The sequence below is a fragment of the Caenorhabditis briggsae genome (assembly GCF_000004555.2).
Source record: "Caenorhabditis briggsae complete genome, chrV, whole genome shotgun sequence".
In the NCBI taxonomy this organism is placed as follows: domain Eukaryota; kingdom Metazoa; phylum Nematoda; class Chromadorea; order Rhabditida; family Rhabditidae; genus Caenorhabditis; species Caenorhabditis briggsae.
This window is the reverse complement of record NC_013488.2, coordinates 724975-750608: the sequence shown is the minus strand read 5'-3', so window position 1 is coordinate 750608 and position 25634 is coordinate 724975. Positions and strand designations below refer to the sequence as shown.

The following is a 25634-nucleotide window of genomic DNA, read 5'->3' as shown; positions in this document are numbered from 1 at the left end:
TCAGGTTACCTCATACCGTATCCAGCAACATATTGCTGAGCTTCTGGAGTCGTTGACGTCGACGTTGGAGAAGTCCAGAAGACATCCGATGGATGATAGGAGGACATCATCCACGGTTGAGCTGCGTCGCAATTCATGCTCGAGCGAGTGTGACTGTGCTGAGCTGGGTCCCAAAACTAACTGGTCCGTGGCGGCCGCCACCACCGCGGAATCTTAATCTCTTCCACCGCTCCGCCCATTATCGTCTTTGGTGAGACAAACAGAAGCTGATTTGTTGGTATGTGAGGTATTTGTTGAGCTAGTACCACCAGCCTGGTAAGAAACAGAAAGGAAGCTAAAAGAAACAAATAATAGGTAGTTCAGTGGGAAGATCAGAAGGAGAAGAAGTCGGGAATCTGAAAATTCTGGAATTCTGGAATTGGAAAACGTTTCAATTGTTCTGTGTTTCAATTTGCCCGGTTTTCCTGAAATAAGCCCAGTGTTTTTTTCTGGAACATTTTTAATCATAATTTTTCCCGTGTTGTCTCAATGGAATGCAGGCACAAAACCGTAAGACTCTGCAGTTCAATTTGAAGCTTTCGTGTCGAGACCAACGAAAACTTCTAAAATTAACGTTCGAGCGCATTTACATGATGTTCCGAAGAGATGCCGCGCTCATTATTACTTTTTGATGTCAAAGGAATTCGAGAGGTCCGGTCACGAAATTCTTAAAGGCGCAACCAAAGGAACATGTATTACGAATTTTCGATAAATTTTATCGGTTCTTCAATAATTTTCATTGTTTTTATGAATTTTTTTCTATTTTTTGGATTCTTGTTTGCAAAAATTTAAATTTTTTCAAAATCTAATTCAAAATTTTCTGTGATTTGTCGGATTTTGGGGGAAAAATAGTTAAAAATCAATGAGATTCATCGAAAAATGGAAAAAGGGCAAGAACATAATGGTTTTACGTTACTGTAGTTGTCGCTGTGGGACCTTGGGCCACGTCTAGCCTCATTTCTCCTCCACGGCCTCGCGGAAGAGAACCTAGATTTAAAAATTGGAAAGCGCGCCAAGTTTGGACGCGTAGCGCGATCGCGTCGCGGCTTTTCGGTGAGTAGCGACTCAACAACGCTTAACTTCACGTTTTTTTCAAAACACGTTTCAAAATTTTTGAATGTGGCACGCAGCCAACTTTTGTGTGCGACGAAGCGCGCGTTTTTCAGGTTCCAAACCGCGATGCCGTGCTCCTCCACAACTTCGATTTTTTTGTACCATCATAATACCAGCTCAGAATTACCAATTTTTTCAGTTCTGTTTAATTTTTTTCAGTTCTGTTTTTTTTCAGTTCCTTTTCCAATGTTTTCTGCTTCTAATTCTCTTCCAATTACGCAAGAAACCACTTGACAAACGCCTAATAATATACAGTATCACTTGTATTTGTACTGACCTAATTGTACATATATATATATATATCTCATAAATCTCTTTTCAAATATGTACCAACGGATGTGCACTGCACATTGTTTCGCGCATACACTGATCCCATTCCTTGTCAAATTATCTCCAAATTATAATTTTCTCCAAAAAGGGATTGGCAAGTTCTTGGCTGACGAGCTAAATGGTTGGCACAACTCGTTAATGCCATTGTTTGCACTACATGCTACTTTTTTAGGTCGGAAAAAGCCAAAAGGACAGTGGCGGCGGTAAGGTGTCCCCATCTACTTACCGCCATACCGCTATTTGAATATGGGATTTTGTATTGTGTTTCGCGTGAGAATCTGTTGGGTGGGAAAAGAGTCAAAAAAGAGCAAAACGAGATAAAATAGGTCTAGAAGCTCCATTCAATTTATACGATACTTAGTACACCTGGATGCTGATGAGAGAAGAAATAGGAGGAGAAGGGATAAACTGGGTTTGGAGCAGCAGCACAAAGCGAAAAGGGAAACATACGCGATACAGTACTTTCACGGGAACCTAATAACAATTTACACTCGAAAATAGTAATAAGGCGAATTTTAAACAAGTAATGTCGTCGTCTCTAATAGTAGTGGTGAATAGTAAAAGACGAGTGGGGAAAAAACTTAAAAATTGAGAGAAATGAAACAAAAATAAAGAGGATAGGAGAGTTAGTAGCCGTATGGAATACGGTTCTAAAAAGGGGATATGGGGGAATGGAAAGACGAGAAAGACATGTAGAGTCATTTTAATGAGCGAAATTTAAAAAAAGAAAAGGAGAGAAAATCTATTTATTGGTTACTGCTCGAATTGTTACGGGACGACGTCTTGGTGAGCGTTTGAAGGAACTTTTGAACTTCGATCTCTTCGTTTTCTTGCATTTCCTTGATCCATGAGTGAGCCATAATGTCGTTCAGAGGAAGCCGCTCGCTGGGCTCTTTCTTGATTATCGCGTTTATCAAGCTGCCCGCTCCGTCACTCACTGTGCTTGGGATCTGGAAAAATGACAGTTTGTGGTGGAGAATTTGAAGGAGCGAGAGAATTGTCCCGAGGAGAAAAGGAACCAGTTCGCATTGGAAGCAAACCAGCACACGCATCTCGAGCTAGGCTTATATAGCAGTTCTCTAACGACCTCTGACCGGAAAATTTACGGTCAGCAGTCGAAAACCATGAGAGAAACTGCACAACAAGTGAAGCTAAATCCAAAAACTTACATAGATTTTGCACTCCTTGATTCTGGCGATCAACTTGTCTCCAGTCTGGTTGGCGAATGGAGCGAATCCGACGAGCATCTCAAACAGGAGAATTCCAATGGCCCAGATGTCGACATTGAAATCGTGCGGTTGATTCGAAACCATCTCCGGGGCCAGGTAGTCCATCGTTCCACAGAGGGTGTGTCGTTTTGAGTGATCCGCGACCACTGACCATCCAAAGTCAGCGAGCTGTAAAATTTTAGTTTTTTTTGGGTGTTTCTTGTGTCGGGGCAGGCTTTGGATGCATGTAGTGCCAGCTCGCGACCGCCACGCCGACACGCGACGCGTCCAAACTTGGATTGGCGCTAAATTTGAGTCTAGGTTCCCATTTGCCGGTTTTTTTTTTCAATTTTACGACGTACAGCGCATTTATAGAATACGGTGTCGTAAGGTAAAATTCTGTGTACGCAAACACTCTGACGCGCAAATGCAGTAAATTCGTGCGGCGCGCCGGCCGAATGGACGCGTTCATCACGAGCGAAGCTCAGGAGAGCGTTGCTAAGTTAGTGGCGATCGCAAACTATGAATTTCGAGCTAGTTGGCTATTCACCTTAAGATTGAGCTTCGAGTCGAGGAGAAGATTTTCTGGCTTGATGTCTCTGTGAATGACTCCTTTCGAGTGGCAGTACTTCAATGCGTTGGCGAGTTGTCGAACGAATCTAAACGATTGATTTATACGATTCAATTCAAATCGAATGAAACAAAGTACCTGGCCGCAATGACCTCGGAAACTTTGTGTCCCTGTTGCGCCTGGAGGACATTGAACAGCTCTCCTCGGCTGGCGTAGTCGAGTATGACGAACACACGCTTGTCATCGTGGAAGTATCCGTAGAGCGTGAGAATGTTCGGGTGACTGAAAATGTTCGCTTTAGAATAGCCAAGGAGCTGACAACTTACCGCAAATGATACTGGATTTCGATTTCTCGCTTCAACTGATGACTGACACCGAGCTGAAGGAGCTGGGATTTGAAGAGCACTTTCAGCGCGATGATCCTTTTTGTTTTCTTCTCACGAGAAATGAAGACGTTGCCGAATTTTCCCTTTCCAAGCGGCCGACCGACATCGAAATCATCGAGGCTCCAACTGAAAGAAAAACAGTTATCGACATGAAACGAAACTTTCGCTATTACCATGTCTCTTCCTTTGCTTGCATTTTGTGAGGTTTGCGGTCTTCAGTTAGAGAGATAACCTAGAATTGTAAAATTATCGATGTGCTTCTGTAAACTGCGAGTGTACCTCGGCTCTCTGGTCGTCTGTTTCTACGGGCGCGGAATTCTCTTTGCCGTTCATCTTTGATTGCAGCGCCTGCGAGTTTTTGAATAATTATAGCGAGAAAATGGGAAATGTCCGAAAATTTCGGCGAAAATTCAGAAGAGAAGAGAGAAGAAAGAGCAAATGAACGGCAAGAAATGCGAGAAAATTCGACGCGTTTGAACCGATTTTCGATTGGCGGGCTGTTGTCAGTCACCACTAAACAACGCGCGCATGTGGAATAGCGGAGCATCGTTGTGACACGCTGGCAAATCAAGCAGGTTTGAATTCAGAATATTCACTGAATTCTTCGGAACTTTTTCTGAATTTCCCCTGAAATTCTTTTCGGAAAATCAAATAAATCTAATAAAAATGTCGGTGATAGACAAACCTTCATCTGCAGTAAACCCGTTACGGGAAAAAGTGATGAGCGCATGTTCAAAGAAGCTATATAACGACAAGGTCAGCTAAACATACTAAAGAAAATAGAAAACAAGAATTTTTATGTTCAGGATTGCATTAAAATAGCCGACTTTATGACTCCACTGGTAGACGACATGAATCTGGATTCAAATCTCGACAGAAAACTGCACAATAAGCTGGAAAAATACGAGTTGCGATTGAATAAAGAGTATCTCAGCGAGTTTGAGAAGGTAGTTAGAATGAAATGGCTTGGAAAAAAGCAATCTTAAAAATTCAGATTAACAGCATCGTTCAAAAGTTCGACGAGCTATGTGTCAAGATGAATTCGACCTGCACAAACTTGTCGAAACAGATGGAAACTGTAAAATTCAAGAGCGTGGATCTGGTTCAAAAGACAGCGAATTTGAAAGAAAAGAAAGCAAGTATAGAGACAAGATGCAACGCGATCAACGAGTTTCTCGAGAATCATTCCTTGACTGCTGAAGAGTTGCGAGAGCTAGAAGAGTGTGAACAAACCGGACATCTCTCGGAGTTCTTCTTCAAGGTGCTTGAAAGATGTCACGAGATTCGAGAAAATTGTCGGAATATGGTTCAGGAGCAAGGCCATCTAGCAGCATTCGAAGTTATGGAGAAGATGCAGAAAATTGATGAGAGAAGCCACGCGATTATCTGTAATAATCTGAAGAGAGAATTCCAAAATCTGACAGTGGATTCTCATCAGAAAAAACAAATTCTTTCGAAGGCATTTAAGATCATTCAACAAAACGATGCGGTTTTCCAGCTAGCTATAGGTATTTTTTGACTTCCCGTTGAAATTTGAAATTAATTTTTTCCTTCTTTTCAGATCAATATATCTCCTCCCGCTCACAAGACCTGCTCAATCAATTCGTCGAGATTAACAAAATGGCTGTTCAAATGCCAGAAGGCCTTGCAGAACCCCTGAAAGCTGTCGGAGACATGCTCACCTCGATTCATGAGCTCACCGAGCAAGAGAAGCAGCTGTTCAGTTCAATCTGCACTTCTGAAAATATGCCAGCTGTTCTAGATGAGTGTCTGAAGTCTCTGACGTCTCCGTTTAAGGTGAAACTCTACTTTCCGAAATTAAAATCTAAAATCGCTTTCAGATCCGTGTCGAACAGCTACTATCCACTGAAAAAGATGCCGTGACCATTTTCAAAATGGGAAACATTCTAATTTTCTACGCTGACAAGTTCGAGACTCTTATCCGAAAGGACAGTCACTTCACGCAGATGCTTGTGGAGCTTGTGAAGACTGTTCGTCAAGTGTGCATCCAGGAATCAACCACCACGTGGATGGGCTGATGAGAAAGATGACTGCACCTCACTACGATCTCCTTCCGGTCCCAGAAGTCCGACAATGTCTATCTCTTTACCATGGTCTCATCTCCATCGCCATCAAAACCGGAGATCTAATCCTGCTTCTGGAGCCAGAAAGAATCTATGAATACGTTTTGGAGCCTCTGATTCGAACTGTTCAACTAAGTGCCACTAGGCTGAAATCGGATGTTGATGTCTCCGTGTTCACTATCAATTGTCTAACAGTCATTAGAAGCGCCATCTCAGAAATCTCAGCGTTCAAAAAGAAAATCGAAATGATCGACGCTATGATCGAAGGAAATTCTGATGTATTGGTGTCGGTGCAAGTGTCGGAAATGCTGGAGAAATCTGGAATTCTAGAGTTGTATCAAAAGTTCATGGCAGTGTGTCCAGAAGAGAAAAAACCGCTTTCGACTCTTCCTGGCCTCGAATCCATTACTGTTGGCGATGCTCTCGTTAAGTTCACACAATTCCTTCATCTCAATGCTGCCTCTGACCACACTTATGATCTCGATCAGCAAATTTTGGCTTCAGAAGAACGGTAACTTCCCAGAGTCTTATTTCAGAGAAATATTATTGCTTTTCAGTCAAAAAATCCGCGAGCGAAACACGCTGGAATTCATCAAAGTCTACAAAATGATCGTCGATCATCTGGGAAATCCAGCGAACGCGTATGAGAATCTCCACTATCTTCCAATTGAAAACGTGGAAAGTCTTCTGAAATTCGAGAAAGAGAAGGATAAATTCGCCTCTGAATCCACCGCCTAATCATGTTTGTATTTAAGTAATTTATTCGAATTTATTGCCTTTTTTTTCTATGTAATATTTCACTTAACTGTTTCCTTTCTTTTTTCTGTTTCTCGGTTCTAACCTTTGGGTTTTTAATGTGATATAGCAAGTGCAATTAATTATGGTTTTTTTTTTGTTTTTTTTTTTGAATTTTCTTCGTTTTCAACTCTCTAGTTGTAAATTGAAATTCCAGATGCTTGACGAAGGAGAGGAACTGCATACCAACCCGCCAAATAGCTCAATTAAAATTCCTTTCTTTCAATTTTTTTTCTTCTTTTCCTCTCAAAAATATCTAGCGAAGTGAATTGAATTGAAAAAAAGAAGAAAAAAGAAGACACCTCTCAAACATAGGAAACGAAGTGAAGAAAGAGTAAGAGGGAAATAGTATGAGCAATGCGGAGTGCGTCTGGTGCATCATCACCCTCCCTCCTCCAAAATCGATCCGGACTCGCTCCGTGGTCTGCACAACATCACATTCTCTTCATTTTTCTTTGTTCCCTTCCAGAAGTTTCCTCAAAGAACTTCCGGTCACTTTTCAAAAAGTTGTAATCGTAAAAAATAGTATAGTTGACGAAAGCAGCTGTTAGACTCAAAAATCAAAGGAGAACCCAACTGGAAAAAAGAATGTTAATCGAAGTGGCGCCGCCCTCTCTCCCCTTTTCTCTTATCTCGAACTCTTCTTCTTCTCCGTGTTAAACTGTACTCAAAAAAGTATTCCGTTGGACAAAAATGTTCCAGGTCATGAACGAATTACTGGCGATTATTGCCATTGTGATTGTTTGTTGTGTCATGTTCTTCTTGTGGCTTCTTTCGATGGCACTTTGTCCGGATGCTATGGTTAATGCCACGTCGGGAAGGTGAGTGTTCTAGAAGATTCTTCAGAAGCTATTTGAGAAAAGAACAGGTTCCGAAATCAATGCACTTGGAGAGCGGATATTTCGTTAAAATTTTCGTTAAGGAGCAACCCTACTTTTAAACAACAGTACATTTTAAGCCTAGTTTAATCACTATCTTCCTGTTTAATCATTTTTCGACGATTTTCATCATTTTTAACGATTTTCCCCGATTTACAACGAAAAAAAAACTATGAAAATCGTCGAAAATTGCAAAAACAGGCTTTAAAAAAACGGTAATTCGCTCTAGCGTCATTAAGAAAGTTTTAACGAAATATCCGCTCTCAATGTGCATTAATACGGACAAGCGTAATACCGTAACATCTGTAATAGATGGGCCCGCCGCACTGTCAACTTTGAGCCCATATATCTCGGTTACTGTAAGAGATTTCAAAAATGTGTCAACTGATAAAATATTGGTGATATTATGATAAATATTTTACCAGTTGACCACTTTTTGATATCTTTTACTGGAACCGAGATATATAGGTTCAAAGCTGATGACTTCAGTGACACTTCGTTAGAGTGTAGCTTGAAGGAGCTTCACTTGCAATCTTTTTTTTCTAGAAACTTGGAACTACGAACTTCGGAATAGCTTATTTTCAGAATTTACAAATAGATGCTTGAACCAAAATCGTAGGATTTTTGTTAGTAAGAATACGATTTGCCGTAAACACTCTAAAGAATGCCGTCCTTTGAGGCTATGTAAGCCGTCAACTTTGAGGCAATTTATCCTGTTCCTGTAGAAGATATCAAAAAGTAGTAAACTGATAAAATATTTGAAATAATATGATGAACAATTTATCAGTTGACCACTTTTTGATATCTTTTACAGGAATCGAGATATATAGGCTCAAAGGTAACAATATTCAAGAAGTTGTCAAAAACACGAGTCCCGATTTTTCCAATAAACTTTACTCTCTCATTTGTTGAAGCGATTCCAATTCACTTAAAGTTTGATAAGATTAGTTAAATCTTTCCTTTTTTTCTGATTTTTTGATCACTTTAGAATTCCAATTTTCTGCGAAAAAACCGCATTGTGTTAAACGACAAATAAAGTCGTTTTTATCAGTCACCTGGTATACATTTTATCAACAAAAAATTAATTGACACTCAAAGTAGTTCACATAAACACTCTAATAGAACGCCACTGCGAACTTTTAACCTTGATCCCATATATCTCGATACCTGTAAAAGAATTCAAAAAGTTGTCAACGGACAAATTGATTATCATGATATCAGTAGTGTTTTATCAGTTGACAGATTTTTGATATCTCTTACAGGAAGTGAGATATAAAAGCTCAAAGTTAACATTGATCTCTCCCCCTGGTAGTTTCACTGTTTTGTTGTTTCCAGAAAGGACAAATACTGCGAATCACGCGACTCCAAAGAGCTTATTCAACGTTGCGAAGAGGGTGATATTCGACATGTGAGTCAGAGCGTAAGGATGAACAATTCAATTAACTTGAAAACAATTTTCATCTGTTTTCAGGATTTCATCAAAAACGTCGTTTCCGCGGAGAAGATGCCTCAACCGTTGTCGACAAGAAGATCCAGTGATAAGAAGCTCAGTGTGGTTCCGGAAGCTGATGAACAGGTGAGTGATGAAAGGGAATAATGGGTTCGATTTTAAAAAATGAAACGAAAAGGATCAATAAGTTAGATCAAAACAAATCACCGTATTTTTTCTGATAGTAGCCCACCCCATACCTGCACTTTAAGCTCAATTATATCGCTCCTTTCAAAAGATATCAAAACACTGTCAACTAATAAATTATTTAGCATAAAATTACCAATATTTTATCAGTTGACAGATTTTTGATATCTCTCAGAGGAGCCGAGATAATTGAGCTCAAAGTGAAAGCATTTTGCAATTTTGCGAAATGTCGAGCTTACTGTATTGGAAAAATAAAAAATTAGGTCATGACCTAAAAAAAATTAGGTCATGACTTAGAAAAAAGAAGTCATGAAATAGAAAAGATTAGGCCATGACCTAGAAAAAATTAGGTCGTGACCTAGAAAAAAATTGGGTCACGATCTAGAAAAAAATTAGGTCGTGACCTAGAAAAAAATTTGGTCATGAATTAGAAAAAAAATTTGGTCACGACCTAGAAAAAAAAAGTAAGGACAGTACCCAGAGCAAGCCTAAAACTTTTATAGAAGGGATCTTAATTTTTAACTTTGAGCTAATTTATCTCGCTTCCTGTTAAAGATATGAAAAAGATGTCTGATAAATTGTTTATTATAAAGTCACAAACATTTTATCAGTTAACAAATTTTTGAAATCTTGCATAGGAACCGAGATAAAATAGCTCAAACTTGACAATATGATTGTATTGTATTTATTACGTAAAAAATACGTGGAAAAATAAAAAGAAAAAAGAATGAAAAAGAGAATAAATAGACAAAAAGGGACGTGGTGACATAATATTGATATTTCTTAACCTAGACATGAATAATAGTGGATAATAACAAATCTTTTTCCGAACTTCTGACAGCAGCAGGCTTTTAAATCCGTTTTGTAGAGCTCATCATTTTACTAGGAACCCTATGTGTGAAGAAGTTTTGTTTAAGTTTAGACTTTGATGGTCCTTCTTACAGGTTTTACGGTAGTAAATTCGGTTTGGAAAGAGAAATCACATGCTTCTAAAAGTATTTGATAGTATAGATCTGAACTCTGAAGTTTTGAAATTTTGAGATTGCAAGGAAACACTAGGAAGCCTCTCAAACTATTTAAAAAATTCCCTTGTTTCCAGAGCACCGTCCAGTCCACAATCCACTCGATCCGCCCAACAATTCTCCGTCGTCAACCATCTGTACCAGTCAAACTGGAAGAGGAAGTGACCGAGACATCCGTCGAAAACGCTTGAGCATTTCCCCTAAAATTCTTCTTCTTCTCTTCTTTTTTCGCCGTTTTTTTATTTCGCATCTCGTCATGTCTATGAGCTGGAAAATGCTAGACACATTACCACTACTTATTTTTTCTCTTTTCTTTCCAATTTCTTCTTTTTTAAACATATTATCCTAGTTATTCTCTTCCCAGTTTTTTTCTTTTTTTTGTAAATAAATGAACCGGTTGCCTTTTTCGTTTCTATGGAAAAATATCTAAGTGAAAACAAACATATAGAGTGTTTGCTCCACACAGGACCATTCTTTACTTTTTTTCAAAATGTTGGTGGAGCGCTTTGCCCGGTCCCGTTTATGTCTACGTCGCCGGACACACACTCTTTTCAAAAAAAAAAGTGGAGGCATGACGAAAAGAATAGTAGAAGTAGAAGTAGAAGACGTCGAAGCAAGAAAAAACATGGAGTAGAAGAAGAGAAAAGAATTCCTTCGTTTTTCTCTTTCTGGACGTCTTCTATGTGTGTTTTTCAGACTATGCTGTTTGGTGGTTGATGAGGTTGGATGTGTGTAATGTTGTCGGAAAGATCGTATGTTTAGTCTTCTCGTTTGTTTTTGTTTGTGATTGTGTCCACACAGCGTGTCGTTTCCGAGATCAGATCACCGGAAGTTTCCTTTTTTGTTTCAGTGGTTTGTTCTTTGCATTTAGACTTAATCTATTGGTTAATTATTGCTCTTCAGTACCAGTCAATTTGATTTCCGGCATTTTCAGGAGTATGAAGCTCGGCTGTTAAGTTTCCGATCACTTTGAAAATTTAGGAGAATATAAAACAGACTTAGATTGAACACATTGCATTCACAGAATTTTTTTAATATTCCTAGTTTTTCAGCTATTTGCCGGTTTCTAAAGTATACATGTTTTTTACATTTTCAGTGCAAAAACAGGCCAGAAAGGGTTCTTTTAGAAATTGGTAGATAACAAGAATTTTCAAGACGTTCTGTGAATGCAAAGTTTTCAATCTAGGTCTGTTTCATACGCTCTGAACAACACTTTTCAGCATAGCTTCAGACTTCTGACAATGGTCGAAAATCAACCGAAAAATACGTTTTTGTATGTCTTATTTGGCTGGTACTGTTGATGGAAGAGGAAACAGCAAATTTTGGTTTCTAGGCCACTTAATAGGATATTAAGATTGTTCTGGAGTTTTGTAACTTCAAGTGCTCCATGATTTTGAACTCATTTCTCTAAAATTCAAAAATTCTATATAAAAACGTTATTCTCATTTTTAGTTCAAATTGTAAAAATTATTGCAAAGATTGAAGTTTTTGGCGGAAAAGTTTCATCATCCAATTTTAGATTCCAAAAAAAATTTTCTCTAAAAATGTTCGATTTTGAAAATTTCAAGTTTTTAGTTTTTTCCGAATTGCTTTTTTTTTGAGAATTTTTTGATTTTGAAAAAATTGAATTTTTCCTCGTTTTTCATTAATTTAGACATTTTCCGTATATTTTCCTGAATCCTCCAAATTTCAGATTTTTCTCAAGAATTTCGAAAACCTAGATATCTTCTCTTATAGAACCACACCCGAACGTCAACATTGAACCTATATATCTCAGTCCCTGTGAAAGATATCAAAAATCTCTCCACTGATAAAATATTGGTGATATTTTGATAACTATTTTATCAGTTGACAAATTTTTGATATCTTTTACAGCAATCAACATAATTGAGCTCAAAGTTAACTATAACTCCTTTCGTGATCGAATCGTTTCAACAACTTTGAATCATTGCCTCTAAAAGTACCAACTCTAGTTGACACAACTCTCTCCTTATTTGAGCAGCTGGTCTCTATTTTTTCGAGGTCAGGTCAAAGTTTTTTCGATACACACATTTCCCCTTTTTCTTTTTTTTTCAATAAATTTCCATCTGTCATCTTTATAGAGAAATATTTTTCGCCTTTTCCCCTACTTTACGATTTTCGAATTTCTCATTGATTTTCCCAGAAACGTTCAGAGTGTGAAGATCACACTTTCTTTCATTTTGTTCTCTATTCACTTTCAAAGCGGACAAAGAAAAATGTAAATTTCCAGGTATTCAAGTTTTCAAGGAGATTGAAGTTTGATTTTCCGGTGTTGGGTCTTGTTCGGTCAGCAGCGTCCAAAAAGACGGGTGAGTTAAACTTTGGAATTATTTTATTTAAAGTTACAATGAAATTTTAAGACCCCTGTCTCTCCGATTTGGTCCCAAGAAACAATATTCCTAATTTTGACTACCGTAAAATGGAAAAACGAACAAAAAATATATACACTAGGTTTTATGAAACCTTCTGTATATGTAATTTTTCGTGGAACCTGATATAAGAAATTTTTGACAAAAAGAGGTTTTTAAGTAAAGCTTGAAGATTATCAGATTAAAGATACAGAATGTATCAATCACCGTAATAGAAGGGCCCCTATATCATCAATTTTGAGCCCATATACCGTAAACACTCTAATAGAACGCCACCCGGACTGTCCACTTTGAGCCTATATATCTCACTTCTTTTGAAAGATATCAAAAAGTTGTCAGCTGATAAAATGTTGATCATGATATTTGCAACATTTTATTAGCAATCAATTTTTTATATCTCTCACAGAAAATGAGATACATGGACTCAAATTTGACGATTCGGGTGGCGTTCTATTAGAGTGTTTACGGTATTTCGGTTATTGGAAAAGCCATCGAGAATTCGTCAGCTGCTAAATTGTTTATCATAATATCAGAATTATTTTATCAGTGAGACACTTTTTGATATCTTTTACAGCAACCGAGATAATTGAGCTCAAACTTGACAGTGTGGGCCCTTCTATTACAGGTTTTCATAGCGTGGGAAACTATATTATTTGGCGGTTTTATTGTCAGAAAAAAAGCGGAACTTTCACATGTCTGCAACCAGGAAAAATGTCAACATTGAGAAGGGTTTTCGAATGAAAATGGTTGGATGAAGAATAATTTTTCTGATCCCTCAAACTCTGCAATAGAAGGGCCGCCTGACCTTCAAATTTGACCGTTTTTATCTTGGTTCCTATAAAAGATATCAAAAAATGTTTTACAGACAAAGTGATCATGATGTTATGATAAACATTTTGTTAGTTGATCAATTTTCGATATCTCTCACAGGAAATGAGATATATGGGCTCAAAGTTGACAATACCCTGTTATACTCGTACCTGTTATACTCGGTAGGTCGCCTTCGGTTCTTGAGTACCCTAAAATTAAAGACACTGTTTCACATTTTAACGGACTTATGGAAACTTGGAAAAACTAGAAATAAAACTTTCCAGTCCAAATTTCGCCAACTTGCTGCACAGATTCTTGGTCAATGAAACTTAAAAATTCCAATGATTTCAATACTCAGTACACACTTTCACTCTATCTCCCCCAACTGAAACAATTGAAACAGTCTCTCGATTTTTCCATAAAGAGCACTATTTCCAGAAGAGTACACAGACGAAACTGTACTTTCTCTCTCTTATCATCATCGTCACTTCCCTGTGTTATACAATGCCATTTTGCTCTTTCCTTTTTTTCAGTGACTTGTTTTTTTTTCAAATTCTAAATGTGACATTACTATTTTTCGCCTACAGATAAATATAATAACAGACAGATAAATATAATAACAGTAAACAATACGAATTCTTAGAATGTCTTAAATGTTGGCGTCATTTTTGTAAGCTGATGTTTGGTTCAAGTTTGAAAGCTTGACTTTGCAAAATTTTCTTTTAGCACTAAATGCATAGAATTTCAAAATTTCCTTCCCAAAATAAATAACATGTGTAGATGACGTCAAATCATCTCATTTCTGCTTCTGATGATGATCATTTCATCCGAGAAGGACACTCATTAGTCAGAAGGCGTGGGGCGAGAGAGTATTCATAAGCACTCTTCTTCTTCTGAGGAGCAGCAACCTCTTCTCATCGACCTACACCCCTCATTAGTGTATCTTATTTCGCATCGTTTTTTCGCATGTTTTTCGGGAAAACGGACACGGATTGCAGACGAAAAAAAGAAAGAAAAAAGAAATAATTTGGGTCGTAGAGGAAGAGAATGATGAGCACGCATTCTGGGAAAAAATAAAGATAGGACATTTGTTTCAAGCGATTCAGACTTTTATGGATGCTTGAGTTTTGGCTCGTAGGAGAGAGGTTGTTATATTAGGATTGACTAGGAAAATTTCCGTTTCTTTTTGAAAACGGTTACTAATCTAGTTTTACAAATCTCTGCCAATGGCTTGACCGGCAACACTTTTTCTGTCGGCAGAGAGTTTTTGTATCTATCTTAGACACTCTAACAGAGTACTGTCAACTTTCAGCTTATGTATCTCGTTCCCTGTAAAAGATATTAAAAAGTGGTCAACTGACAAAATGTTTATTAAAATATCAAAAACGTTTCGACCACCGTTTTATATCTTTTCCAGGAACCGAGATAAATTGGATTGAAGTTAAAAGTTAGGTAGGGCGTTCTATGACCGCTGCACAACCATTTCGGATGTTTCCTAAGAAGACAGTTTCCTGAAGTTATTGATTTTCTAAACTTCTTCAAAATTACCGTAACCCGAATGTTAGGCTTCGCAATACTTCAAATCCGTGATCCAAAGTTCAACTGGTAAGGTTTTGTGTTTCAAAACTGAAATCAAAGTTTTAAATTTGCTTTTTTCTGATCTGATAGAATTGGAAACTTCGAAGATTTGAAAACTTTGTTATTTCATTTTTTTTCATTCAAAGTTTTGAAATTTCAAAAGTTCGAAAACTGTTATTACATATTTTTCTGAAACACTTTGTCATTTTTCAAACCTAAAAGATTTCCTGTATTATCACCCGCATTTGTTCTCTAATCTTTAATCTTATTGTACGCCCGCACTCGCACATGTGTTCCAAAGAGAGCACTCTCCTAATATTCGTGTGCCACCAAGAACAAAAAATCTCGATACTCGTTGAAAACTAACCCAAAGCGGTATGGTTCGCTTTTCTATTATTACGGTTATTGTGAGCGCATGGTTAGTTGTTATCTTTGTAATAAGAACATTGTGAGTTCTTCCTTGTTATAAGATTAAGCAAGTAGCGGCCGCGGTCGGCCGTCACTGGGTACTTTGTCGTGGATTCATCAATCCATTATTTCGGAAAGACGTTAAGTATCCTCCAGAAGTACCCTGTTCTAAATCCTGCGACCGACCTAGGTATGGTTAGTTGTTTTCGTTGTGATTTTGACTTCACATTTTGAGTTCTTCCTTTTTATGGAAGCGGGTATAATGGTTTTTGAAAGAGATACCATAACATCATTATGGCTTTCTATCAAAGTAGATTCATTGAACCAATTTAGTGAACATGAATTTAAAGTGGAATTTTCAAGAATTCCTTCTATTTTTTGTCCTACAGAATTCAAACTTTTACCACCTCTTCAAAGGACCCAAAGTCCAAAAAGTTCTATTTCAATTCAATTAAACTTTTTCTTCTCCAGACATTCCATTCGTTTGCCTTCAAAGTTCCCTTTAATTTCCTTTTTCAACTTCATCTTCTAGAACTTCTAATCTCTGAATTCACTGAATCGAAATGGAAATAATGAGCATGACCTGAATAGCGGGAACTAGTACATACAACACGTGATGGGCTGCTCAAAAGTTACCTGAGCTGCCATGAGCTTACTCTCTTTTCTTCGCACGTCTATCTCGTCATAATCCCATATTATTATCTCAAAACCAGAGAAAGAGAGGAAGCTTCGTAGTCAGTTACTTCTTCCTCTCTGCATTCTGAGGTTCTCAGATATTCCTCATTTTATTCTTCCCTATATTTCGAAACTAACCTACCAAAATCAACCCCTCGAATAGGTCAACAAAAAACGATGTATTCCGAGTGAGTCCTTCTCTTCCTTATGCTTTTTTCTTCTCTCTATCTTCGTCATCTTTTTTTCTTCCTTCTCGCCCCATCATTTTTTTTCTATCCTGACAAAAGAAATCGGTGTCAAGGGGCGTGTCAGTTTTGAAACCAAACCACATAAAAACGAAGCGAAGAGAAAGAAGAAGGAGAAGAGTCACATGAGAGTGTCTCAAAAATCGAACGCCTCCCTGGGGACCATCTTCTAGAAGACGGCGACGTCGAGTCCGCGGCGCTCCTCGCACTTCTCTGGTCCTGCCTTCTGTCAGACAGAGAGCACTCCTCCAATATTCTTGTGGAACCAAAAACAGAAAAAAGTTGATATTCCCTGAAAATTAACCTATAGCGATAATGGTTCGCTTCTCTATTATTACGGTTATTGTGAGCGCATGGTTAGTTGTTGTCGTTGTGATAAGCACATTGTGAGTTCTTCCTTGTTATAAGCTTGGGCAAATGGCGACCACGGTCGGCCACGACTCGGACCGTAGGCACTTTGTCCTGGACCAACCCGTCCGTTTTGGGACCAACCCTGACCGTACCCTTACCTATCCCTCTAGGTACAGCCTTGAATCTTTTAGAAGCGGGGTCTACGAGGACCACGTCTACAAATTTTGTAGCTTAAGATTCACAACTTCAATGCAAAGATCGTTGGATCTGTTGCAAGTTTTTCAGACGGCCTATAGGTGATCCTATACGTTTTGTTTGAGAGCCTGATGTTACGAATGACCTATAGCGCGATCTTTGAAGTTTCAATGTTCTTTCACTTTGACTTGAATTCTCTAGAACCTGAAGTTCTTTGTGTACTGTACTACAAGCATCACTAGGTCAGGGACCGTTTGTGTAAAGAATCGTCCGACCCAAATTCGCCAAATAAAAATCATCCTTTTTAATTGGGTATCATCCAGGTCCTTTCTCAGCTACACAGCACCCTATTTAATCGTTAAATTCTGAAAACCATCTCTTCCTTTTCAGCTGGTTAGCTCAGTGGATGGAGGCGAAAAAGGACCGCATCGATCCGGACGCGGAGAACGAGTATTGGGATGCCATCAAGGACCACAAGATCCAGAAAGAGATTCCCAAGTTAAACGACGAGGGAGAGATCAACTTGCCACCAACCGACGGAACGCCATATTTGAAAGTGGTTTGCATCTCGGACACCCATGAGCAATTGCATAATGTTACGGTAGGTGATTCTTGTTTTGATTCTTTGAATGTTACGAAAATTGGTTTGTTGTGTTTTACTATTAATTGATAGTTGCTCTCTAGATCTTTGATTTATTAGTATACGGTGTCTTGTCTTTCGAACCTCCGCAGCTGGAGATTGCCGAACATCCTGGGAATTGGGTGTACCAGGAAGTGGTGGAAAAGAGATTGACGTCAAGGAGTCATATCTCTGGGGGCCAATTCAGTAAAATTGTTTTGCAGGTCCCAGATGGTGACGTCTTGATCCACGCCGGTGATTTTACCAACAATGGAAAACGCGAGGAGTTGATCAAATTCAACGAGGAGATGACGCGTTTCCCACACAAATACAAATTGGTGGTGGCTGGAAATCACGAGTTGGGATTTGATCATGATGAGAATCAAAGTGACCGACAGGACCAGGATAAGGGGTTGGGTACCGAGGAGGGATACAATTTGCTCACCAATGTCACCTACCTTCAGGATAAGGAGATTGTGGTAAGTGGGAAAAATGTCATAGTTTCTTTTAGAATCAATATTCTTGGACTGAATAAAATATGGATGATAGAACTCGACAAGAACTACGAAATGATGCTATTTTAAAAATTGTATCTTGCCTATGAACAAAGTTACAAGGCCTTAAAGATGTTACCGTTTAGCTCAGACGGCTTTTGGCTTGTAACTTTGTTCATAGAAAAGATACAGTTCTCCAAATAGTATTGTTTTGAAGTACTTGTTGAGTTCTATCATATCTAGTTTAGTAAATTTCAAAATATTGATTCTAAAGTAATGCATGGGTTCGCAAAGGTCCGGTTTACAAGTATGGCATAAAGAGACATCTTCAGATTGATGGAGTAAAATTCTTTGGCTCATCATACCATCCACTTCGCGGCTTCCCATTTTACCGTACCCGTGCACGTGAGCTTAAAGAATGCTGGAGAGCAGTCCCAAACGACACTGACGTTCTTATCACACACACTCCACCACTAGGTTATCTCGATCAGTTTGGAGACGAGCGTTGGGGATGCCGAGATCTTCTGTCGACTGTCGAGAGAATCAAGCCAGCTTATCACATCTTCGGACACGTCCACGAGAGACACGGATGCCTCTTCAATGATCATACGGTAGGGGTTACTGTAGTTTTTATCCTGATTGATTTTTCGGTTACAGTACTTCATCAACGCCGCTCAATGCAACAAAGGAAACGTGATTCAAACCCGTCCATTTGTCTTCTACATTCCAAAAAAGACCTCATCCTGAAAAAATCTGTTTTTTATAATTAAAGTCCATCTCTCTTTTTTCTAGATTCATTTTCTTGTGATTTCTTCTCAGAAATTTTTCCAATTTTTTTTCTGTACTTTTTGTGCTGCTTGCCATACCCCAAATCTATCCCTTATTCTTTTCTCTCTTAAAATGCTTTACTCTATCCTTCAATTATTTTTTCTCCTAACAAACTCTTGCAATCACTAAGAAGACCATTTATTAATGTGTTTATTATAATTTTGTGAAAAATAAAAATGCCACTCGTTCAGTGATTTTTCCTTCAATGTGTTGTTGGGGGTGCTGGACACTTTCCGACCGAGTCCACAAACTTTTTCCACGTCGGCTTCATTTCCAGTTTTGTCTCATCGATGTATTTCAGGGGGACTCGCCAATCGCAGAACGTGATTAGAAGAGAGTCATTGTTGGCAGCGGATCCTGAATATTTAGATTTCAAGATCTTATGTTAGGATTTCAAGATACTGTAAAACCTGTATTAGAAGGGTCCCTTTAATAGGAGGGCCCCTCTAATAGAAGTTCCCTCCAAGAGAGGCGTGGAAAAGTAGAAAGTACCCTGTAATATTAGGTTGGCAACGTCCGGAGGGCCCTTCTATTATAGAAGGGCTTTCCGGAAGTACCATGGAACAATAGAAGGGCCGGCCCTTCTAATGCAGGTTTTACGATAATTTGGAAAAGCTATGCAAAACAGGTTGTACTCAAAACGTTCTGCTTAATATTAACCCATGAATCTAATTTTAAGCTGTAAGGAAAGGCTGCCCAATTCCCTATTTTTGACCGACTCTCGCCAATCTATCATCAAACAGGGCGATCAATCCGTTTCATACTTGCAAATCGGGCCTTTGCGAGACCTGCCAAAGTTTCCTACAGAATCAATAGTTCAAAACCAGTTTAATCAGATTTTATAGAACTCAACGAGCTCTACAAAATGATACTATTTGGAAAACTGTGTTTTCTTTATGAACAAAGTTACAAGCTATAAAGTGGCCGAACTCCGGCCGTGCAGCTCCAGGTACGGCCTGTTTTTTCGGTTTGGTTTGGTCTGCAACTTTGTTTATAGACAAGATAAAGTTTTCCAAATAGCATCATTTTGCAGTAATCGTCAAGTTCTATCATATCCAATTTGAAAAATCTCAAAATATTGATTCTTGCCCTGTTCAAAGCCCGACTTACAAGTGTGAACCAAACCATGCCGAAATTCTCTGCTTTTAAAAATCTCACCTCCAAAAATATACTCCTTGCCCACTTTGAATTTTGTCTGTCCACATGCGCTCTCCTGTGTAGCTGTGTTCATAATTTCTGGTAGCGTTATGTCTTTTGGTGCCTGAAACCAATTTATTAGTACTGATCCATCTTCTGTCTAATAACCTTGATAACTTTCAAATGTTCCAAACGATATGACATCATCAATCCCAGCCCATCTGTTTCTTTCGACAAAACTTTCACCTTTGAAACTGCAAACATATGGGAACATGTGAAGTTTAGGTTAAAAATCCGCTATGACTCACTCCACGAAGTTGCGCAATACCCATCAGTTTCAGTCTTGAAATCCACACAGCTACACGATTCGAAACATTGTGGGAGACTAAGAATAAGGATTGGTATGAATAGGAGAAGGAGCATTCTGGAAAGAAAAAAAGTGAAAGGGATTTAATGCAAAAGAAATAGTGAAAAGTGACACAAAGTAAGTGGACAGTAATGGCCGATAAAGTCCATCTGGCGACCTGTTTTTCGTCAATCGCATAGAAAAAACAACAAAAAAAAACGGAAAAAAAGGAAAAGAGAGAAAGAGATAAATATTGACGAATCTTCCACCTTACTTTCTAACCGTCTGACCAATACGGAGAGATGGAAATTAGGACACTGAAGATTACCTGTTGATAAATTGATATCACTAAAGGGATACATTTTTTTTTCAACAATAATTCAAGATGTTCAGTGAATGACAGTTAGCGGCGAATAGAACGAAATTGTCAGATTGTTCTGAAATCAAACGAAACAAACAATGCCTTTTTGTAACCACTGGAAACCCTGTAATAGAAGGTCCCCACAGTGTTAACTTTGGATCCGCGTCACTTCGAAACCACGACGTTTCGAAACCAGTCATTTCGAAACCGCGACACTTTGAAACCGGTCATTTCGAAACTGCGAGCAATTTTTTTCCTTTAATTTTGAGTCTTTTTTTTCCAATTTTCCTTTCATTTTTAAGTGACCGTGTTTTTTTCGGTTTCGAAATGACTGGTTTCGAAATGTCGCGTTTTCGAACTGACTGGTTTCGAAGTGTCGCGATTTCGAAGTGACGCGGAGCCTTAAGTTTGGCACAATTATCTCAAGTCCTATGCAAGATATCAAAAATTTGTCAACTGATAAAATGTTTGCGATATTCTGATAAACAATTTATTACTTGACAACTTTTTGATATCTGTTGAAGGAACCGAGATAAATTGTTAGAACGTTGAAAGTTAGAGAGCCCTTCTATTACAGGTGCTGCGGTAACAAATTTGTTGCCTTGCCTATTTTGAAGACAACTGTGATTTTTTTGCACATTTTTTCTGTAAATTTCAGATAACTTTATACTATTTTAGAGCCCAAAAGAAGGTTTTCAAAACATTCACTCAAAAAATCTACGGACTTGGAATCCCAAACGGAAATACAGGACACAAAACCTGGAAAACAAAAGGCAAGGCCCATTTATCAATTCTTGACTGTTACCCTTTTATACTCTCTTTTTCTGAACCACAAAACCAGCCCTCTGGTTTTTTGTTTTGGTTTTTTAATGCAAAATGATTTATGTCAATATATTCTGTTGTTTTGATTTGCTTTCTGTCTGGAAATCAAACTCTTGAACTCGTTCCTTCGACGAAAATCGAATTAAGAGGTTAACAACTTATGTAGTCAGTTTATTATCACAAAACAGGAAATTGAGAAACTAAGTAATAACCGTAAATTACATAAGAGAGCGCATTCAATTCCAGCTACTATAGCCGATTCGATAGGTGAGACTGTTTCGGGTCAACACGTCATGATAATATTGAATAGGAGGAGGAGGCGTAGACTTATTTAAAAGAATCTGTGTCCGGAGAAGAGCTAGTCACAGTTCACTGTGTCTGAAAGTCGCTTTTGATGCTGGAAGTCGTTTCTTCATCAGTTCAGCTCCAACTGCCTTGGCAATGTCAGACTGCCAAAGTTCGTAAGCATCCTTGCGGAACGAAGGTTGAAGAGATGGCTGGTCGTTCAAGTGAAGATTTGCAAATGGCTCAGATTTCGAAACTGGTGGCCAGGAGACAGTCTCAGTGCTAGGATTTCCAGTATTGATGAAATTCACAATAGCGCTCACAAGATGTCCCTCGAAGGTGGTATCCTTCTCGTTGAAAGGAATCTTATCCCGTCCGTCAAAGTTGAACAAAAATCTCAGTTCCGAAGCATGGAATGGTCCGCGAATCGGATGAGTTGGATCTTTAGTCGTCTCACTTTCATAATCAATCACATAGAAGTAGGTTTCCCACCCATGTTGCATCTTGAGTTCGATCTCATGAAGAGTGGGGATGTTGTACTGAAGATCACTGAGTAGCGTGGCAAATGCGGTCAAGTAGAAGCTGGAGTTTCCACTCATTGGACCATTCAGATAGAATTCTTCAACAAGACCAGAGAATCTTGCTGATGCAGTTCCAAATTCTTGTTCCACGGCGACTGAAACCATATTAGCCTTAAGACTTCGAAAAAAGAATCGTAGACTTTAAAAAGGGTCCAATCCAGGCCCTAACGGACTCTGCCATAGTTTTTTTAGGATCATTATTTTTTCGACCAACTAAATAAGATATGATAGGATTTGACGAGTACTACAAGGTAATGCTATTTGAATTACAGTACCCTTTCTATGAACAATGTTACAAGGATTCAGAGATATGCCCGCGTAGCTCAGACGGTTAATGGCTTGTAACTTTGTTCATAGACAAGATACAGTTCTCAAAACAGTCTCATTTTGCAGTGCTCGTCAAGTTCTTTCATATCTAATTCAGTTGTTCCCAAAATATTGATTCTAAAAGAAAATATGACAAGGCCGCCAGGACCCGGATTGGGTCCGTTATCAAGTCTGGAGGATTGAAATACCTTGAGATCTAATGAAATCCACCAAGTTGTCCTTGCTATAAGTAGCCCAACTCTCCTTGGGGATTCCAAGAAGTTTGGCGAGCTTGACTGGATAGAGAACACTGAGCCCACTCTCCTGACTTACAAGTCCTTGCATTGTCCGCTTCTTTGGTGCTTTTCGCGACATCTTCTCAATCTGAAACTTATCAATTCAGCTCAAATTTACAATATGTTGAACTCACATCATACGGGAAGAAATCCTTATCAAAATATGGATGGAACTTCTTAGTTCTTGGTCCAGGAAGGAGTTCACCGATTTTCTCCATAGCATCCAACAACTCATCAACTGTTCGAATCTGAATACAATCTCTCAATGCCTTCGAATCCTCCTGGTCACATCCTGCAGCCTTTGCCAGTTGTTTACTATCTTCGACAACGTTTTGATCCAGATTACTCTCGGAGAAAATGCTTCCGGATAATTGGATAGCTTGGCTGAACAGATCTGAAAACCTGCACTTGCTTTCTGTCCAAATTTTGTCAACTCACGATCGGAATGTGGAGAATAAAGAAGTGCAGAAACACTAGCAGCTCCTGCCGAGTGTCCAGCCAGGGTGATTCTATCCGGATCTCCTCCAAAGTCGGGAAGGACTTCGTGCAAGAACTGGAGCGCAAGAGTCTGATCCCATAATCCCATGTTTCCAGAAATCTCAGAATCTCCTGTCGTGAAGAACCCGAGAGGTCCCAAACGGTATTGAACAGAAACGAAGATGATGTCTTGGGATACAAAGTTATCTGCCGCCTTCTCGTATCCAATCATCGAGGAGTCTCCGAATTGGAAACCACCGCCATGGATGAAGACGAGGACTGGAAGTTTCTTTTGGCGCTGAAATTCGGGAATTGTCGTCTTGCGATATCTTAAAAGAATACTTACAGCATCTGGAGGCGTGACGATGTTCAAGAAGAGGCAATCTTCACTGTAGTTAACATGTTCTTCAAGTTCTGAACGGAGTGATGGAATGCACGAAGCACGGAAATGAGTGGCGTCGTGGTTGATGTGTGGCCATTTTTCAACAGGTTCGGGTTTCTGGAAAATGGTAAATTATTTAGAAATCTAAATCTGGAGTTTTTCGGAGTTAGGGTATGCATTCTGACGTGATGGTGTACAGTGTTTGTGCTTGTGGCACCGTAGCTCAACTGGTAGCTTCGCAGCACCTCCACTAGTGAGCCCAAAAGTTCAGCTCCTTTATTTTTTAGCCCTTTAATAATTATATTTCCTAGTTTTCACTCACCTGGAATCTGTAAATGTGATCCGGTGGATTTCCATATCTGATTCCCAAAAACGCGTGGTATTTTGATCCGCTTACTGCCGACTTAACCTCGAACCCAACAATTGGACCATATGGAGTGGTCACTTTTGGTTTTCCAGCACAAAACGCCGGGCTTACTAGGAACAGGCCTAGTAGTAAGTAGAACAAAGACATCAGCTCCGAAAAAAGAAGTAGCCAATGCCAAGCCGATGAGTTGACCTCAAGCAGGTATCTATGCAAATGAACAAAAACGGCGGGACAAGAACGTAGAGCAACAAAACGGGCGAGAGATTGACTGTATAGAAGAGACGCAGAGAAGGAGAGGAGAAGTTGTTTGTGCTAGCAAACAAAACGGCGAAGGTAAAGGCATACATGAAGGAGAAGAAGAGATGGTGAAAGGAAGGGTCAGATGTGTGGTGATAATTGCATTTTTTGTTTGTTTTCTGTTATGGGGTGGACAGGAAAAGGAACATGGGAAGGTCTTGCTGTCAAAGGTTTTCTGCAGAATCATATTCAAGTCGAATTCGTTTCAAATTCCAAAAATTCATTCTTATTATTACAATCAAAAATTTTTATGACTCATCGTTATTATCAGAATTCCTTATCATTTCAACATTTGATAGCCTTGATTTGAGTTTGAAGAGATTGTGGAACCTGTAAACAACAAACGACTCAATTCGATATAATCCAAAATATCAACTCACATTCTTCCACTCAAGCACATTCTCGAAAGACGTTTGTGATCTGTCATCTGGGAGTACTTGACCACAGAGGACGGTGTATAGAGCGTTTGGTCCCTCAACACGTCCGGCAAGAAGGTATTCGTGGCCGGCGGCAATGGTAAGACCACAGGCTGGGGACTCGGATGGAGTATATATTTCGTCGGGCAGAGTGGTCATGTTGGATGGCTTCTGAACAAAATGAAAATGGATTTTTAGCATGGTGTGTTGTGATTTCAACGACTTTTAAAAAATATTCCGTAAAACCTGTAATAGAAGGGCGCCCTGAAAATTTCAATAAAACTGAAATTCATGATAATCAAATTTCAAAACTCCTTGAAATAGTCAAGTTTTACCGTAAAGCCTGTAATAGAAGCAAAACATTTTGGATATTATGATAAGCAGTTTGTCAGTCGACAACTGTTTCATATCTCTCAAAGAAACCGAGATATATCAGCTCAAAGTAAGGGGGCCCTTCTAATACAGGTTTCGCGGTAGTTCTCTCACCTTGAAAACCTCCACATGCTGTACCGTGTATCTCAAATTGTTCAATCCCTTTCTCTCGGATCCTTCTGGAAGTCCTTGCTTTCCAACACGAACCTTCACCTTGACATGAGACACCCAATGAGCATTACAGAACGACTCTTTTGTCGATTGCTCTTTACACTTGCAAGCAGAAGAAACTGCAAGAAGAGCGGATAGAAGGGCCACGGTTAAGAGCAGTTTTGACATCTGGAAAAAATTATAAATTGGCTATCAGAAAAAATGTTTTGAAAAGTGGAATGAAAGTTCTGGAATAAAATTGTTTATATAACTTTTTTGCAAAGTTTACATAATCTGAGGGTAGCAGAATATTTTCAGAACAAAAACACATTCAAATTGCAACTACTTTGATTCCATAGTTTTTTAGAGAGAGAGTGCAGATGG

General features: G+C 38.9%; 9 protein-coding genes across 9 annotated transcripts; 5 read left to right on the top strand and 4 right to left on the bottom strand.

Moving 5' to 3' along the window:
• Positions 1-88: 88 nt before the first annotated feature.
• Positions 89-217, top strand: CBG26886 (the record flags this gene model as incomplete). The annotated part of the gene is made up of 1 exon (XM_045236538.1): positions 89-217. One exon carries the CDS (start codon positions 89-91, stop codon positions 215-217), a length of 129 nt encoding a protein of 42 aa, XP_045099179.1.
• A 2011-nt stretch (positions 218-2228) lies between these two features.
• Cbr-air-1.1 lies at positions 2229-3980 on the bottom strand (the record flags this gene model as incomplete). Its single annotated transcript, XM_002635055.1, has 7 exons — positions 2229-2432; positions 2652-2879; positions 3241-3349; positions 3400-3543; positions 3588-3773; positions 3821-3879; positions 3927-3980. 7 exons carry the CDS (start codon positions 3978-3980, stop codon positions 2229-2231), a joined length of 984 nt encoding a protein of 327 aa, XP_002635101.1.
• Positions 3981-4313: 333 nt separating this feature from the next.
• On the top strand, positions 4314-6469 carry Cbr-cogc-6.2 (the record flags this gene model as incomplete). The annotated part of the gene is made up of 7 exons (XM_045236537.1): positions 4314-4403; positions 4454-4594; positions 4642-5155; positions 5209-5444; positions 5489-5600; positions 5636-6242; positions 6289-6469. 7 exons carry the CDS (start codon positions 4314-4316, stop codon positions 6467-6469), a joined length of 1881 nt encoding a protein of 626 aa, XP_045094563.1.
• A 762-nt stretch (positions 6470-7231) lies between these two features.
• On the top strand, positions 7232-10253 carry CBG11323 (the record flags this gene model as incomplete). Its single annotated transcript, XM_002635057.2, has 4 exons — positions 7232-7347; positions 8740-8812; positions 8876-8980; positions 10140-10253. 4 exons carry the CDS (start codon positions 7232-7234, stop codon positions 10251-10253), a joined length of 408 nt encoding a protein of 135 aa, XP_002635103.2.
• Positions 10254-15217: 4964 nt separating this feature from the next.
• CBG26885 lies at positions 15218-15780 on the top strand (the record flags this gene model as incomplete). Its single annotated transcript, XM_045236536.1, has 2 exons — positions 15218-15262; positions 15439-15780. The coding sequence occupies 2 exons, from the start codon at positions 15218-15220 to the stop codon at positions 15778-15780; spliced, it is 387 nt and encodes a 128-aa protein (XP_045099178.1).
• Positions 15781-16483: 703 nt separating this feature from the next.
• On the top strand, positions 16484-18574 carry CBG11324 (the record flags this gene model as incomplete). Its single annotated transcript, XM_002635058.1, has 5 exons — positions 16484-16524; positions 17105-17315; positions 17558-17812; positions 18160-18438; positions 18485-18574. The coding sequence occupies 5 exons, from the start codon at positions 16484-16486 to the stop codon at positions 18572-18574; spliced, it is 876 nt and encodes a 291-aa protein (XP_002635104.1).
• A 283-nt stretch (positions 18575-18857) lies between these two features.
• On the bottom strand, positions 18858-20215 carry CBG11325 (the record flags this gene model as incomplete). Its single annotated transcript, XM_002635059.1, has 4 exons — positions 18858-19012; positions 19814-19916; positions 19961-20046; positions 20101-20215. 4 exons carry the CDS (start codon positions 20213-20215, stop codon positions 18858-18860), a joined length of 459 nt encoding a protein of 152 aa, XP_002635105.1.
• A 1468-nt stretch (positions 20216-21683) lies between these two features.
• CBG26884 lies at positions 21684-24162 on the bottom strand (the record flags this gene model as incomplete). Its single annotated transcript, XM_045236535.1, has 6 exons — positions 21684-22282; positions 22703-22877; positions 22924-23183; positions 23228-23564; positions 23613-23765; positions 23971-24162. 6 exons carry the CDS (start codon positions 24160-24162, stop codon positions 21684-21686), a joined length of 1716 nt encoding a protein of 571 aa, XP_045099177.1.
• Positions 24163-24597: 435 nt separating this feature from the next.
• Positions 24598-25439, bottom strand: Cbr-tag-225 (the record flags this gene model as incomplete). The annotated part of the gene is made up of 3 exons (XM_002635060.1): positions 24598-24642; positions 24693-24899; positions 25215-25439. 3 exons carry the CDS (start codon positions 25437-25439, stop codon positions 24598-24600), a joined length of 477 nt encoding a protein of 158 aa, XP_002635106.1.
• Between the last annotated feature and the right edge of the window lie 195 nt (positions 25440-25634).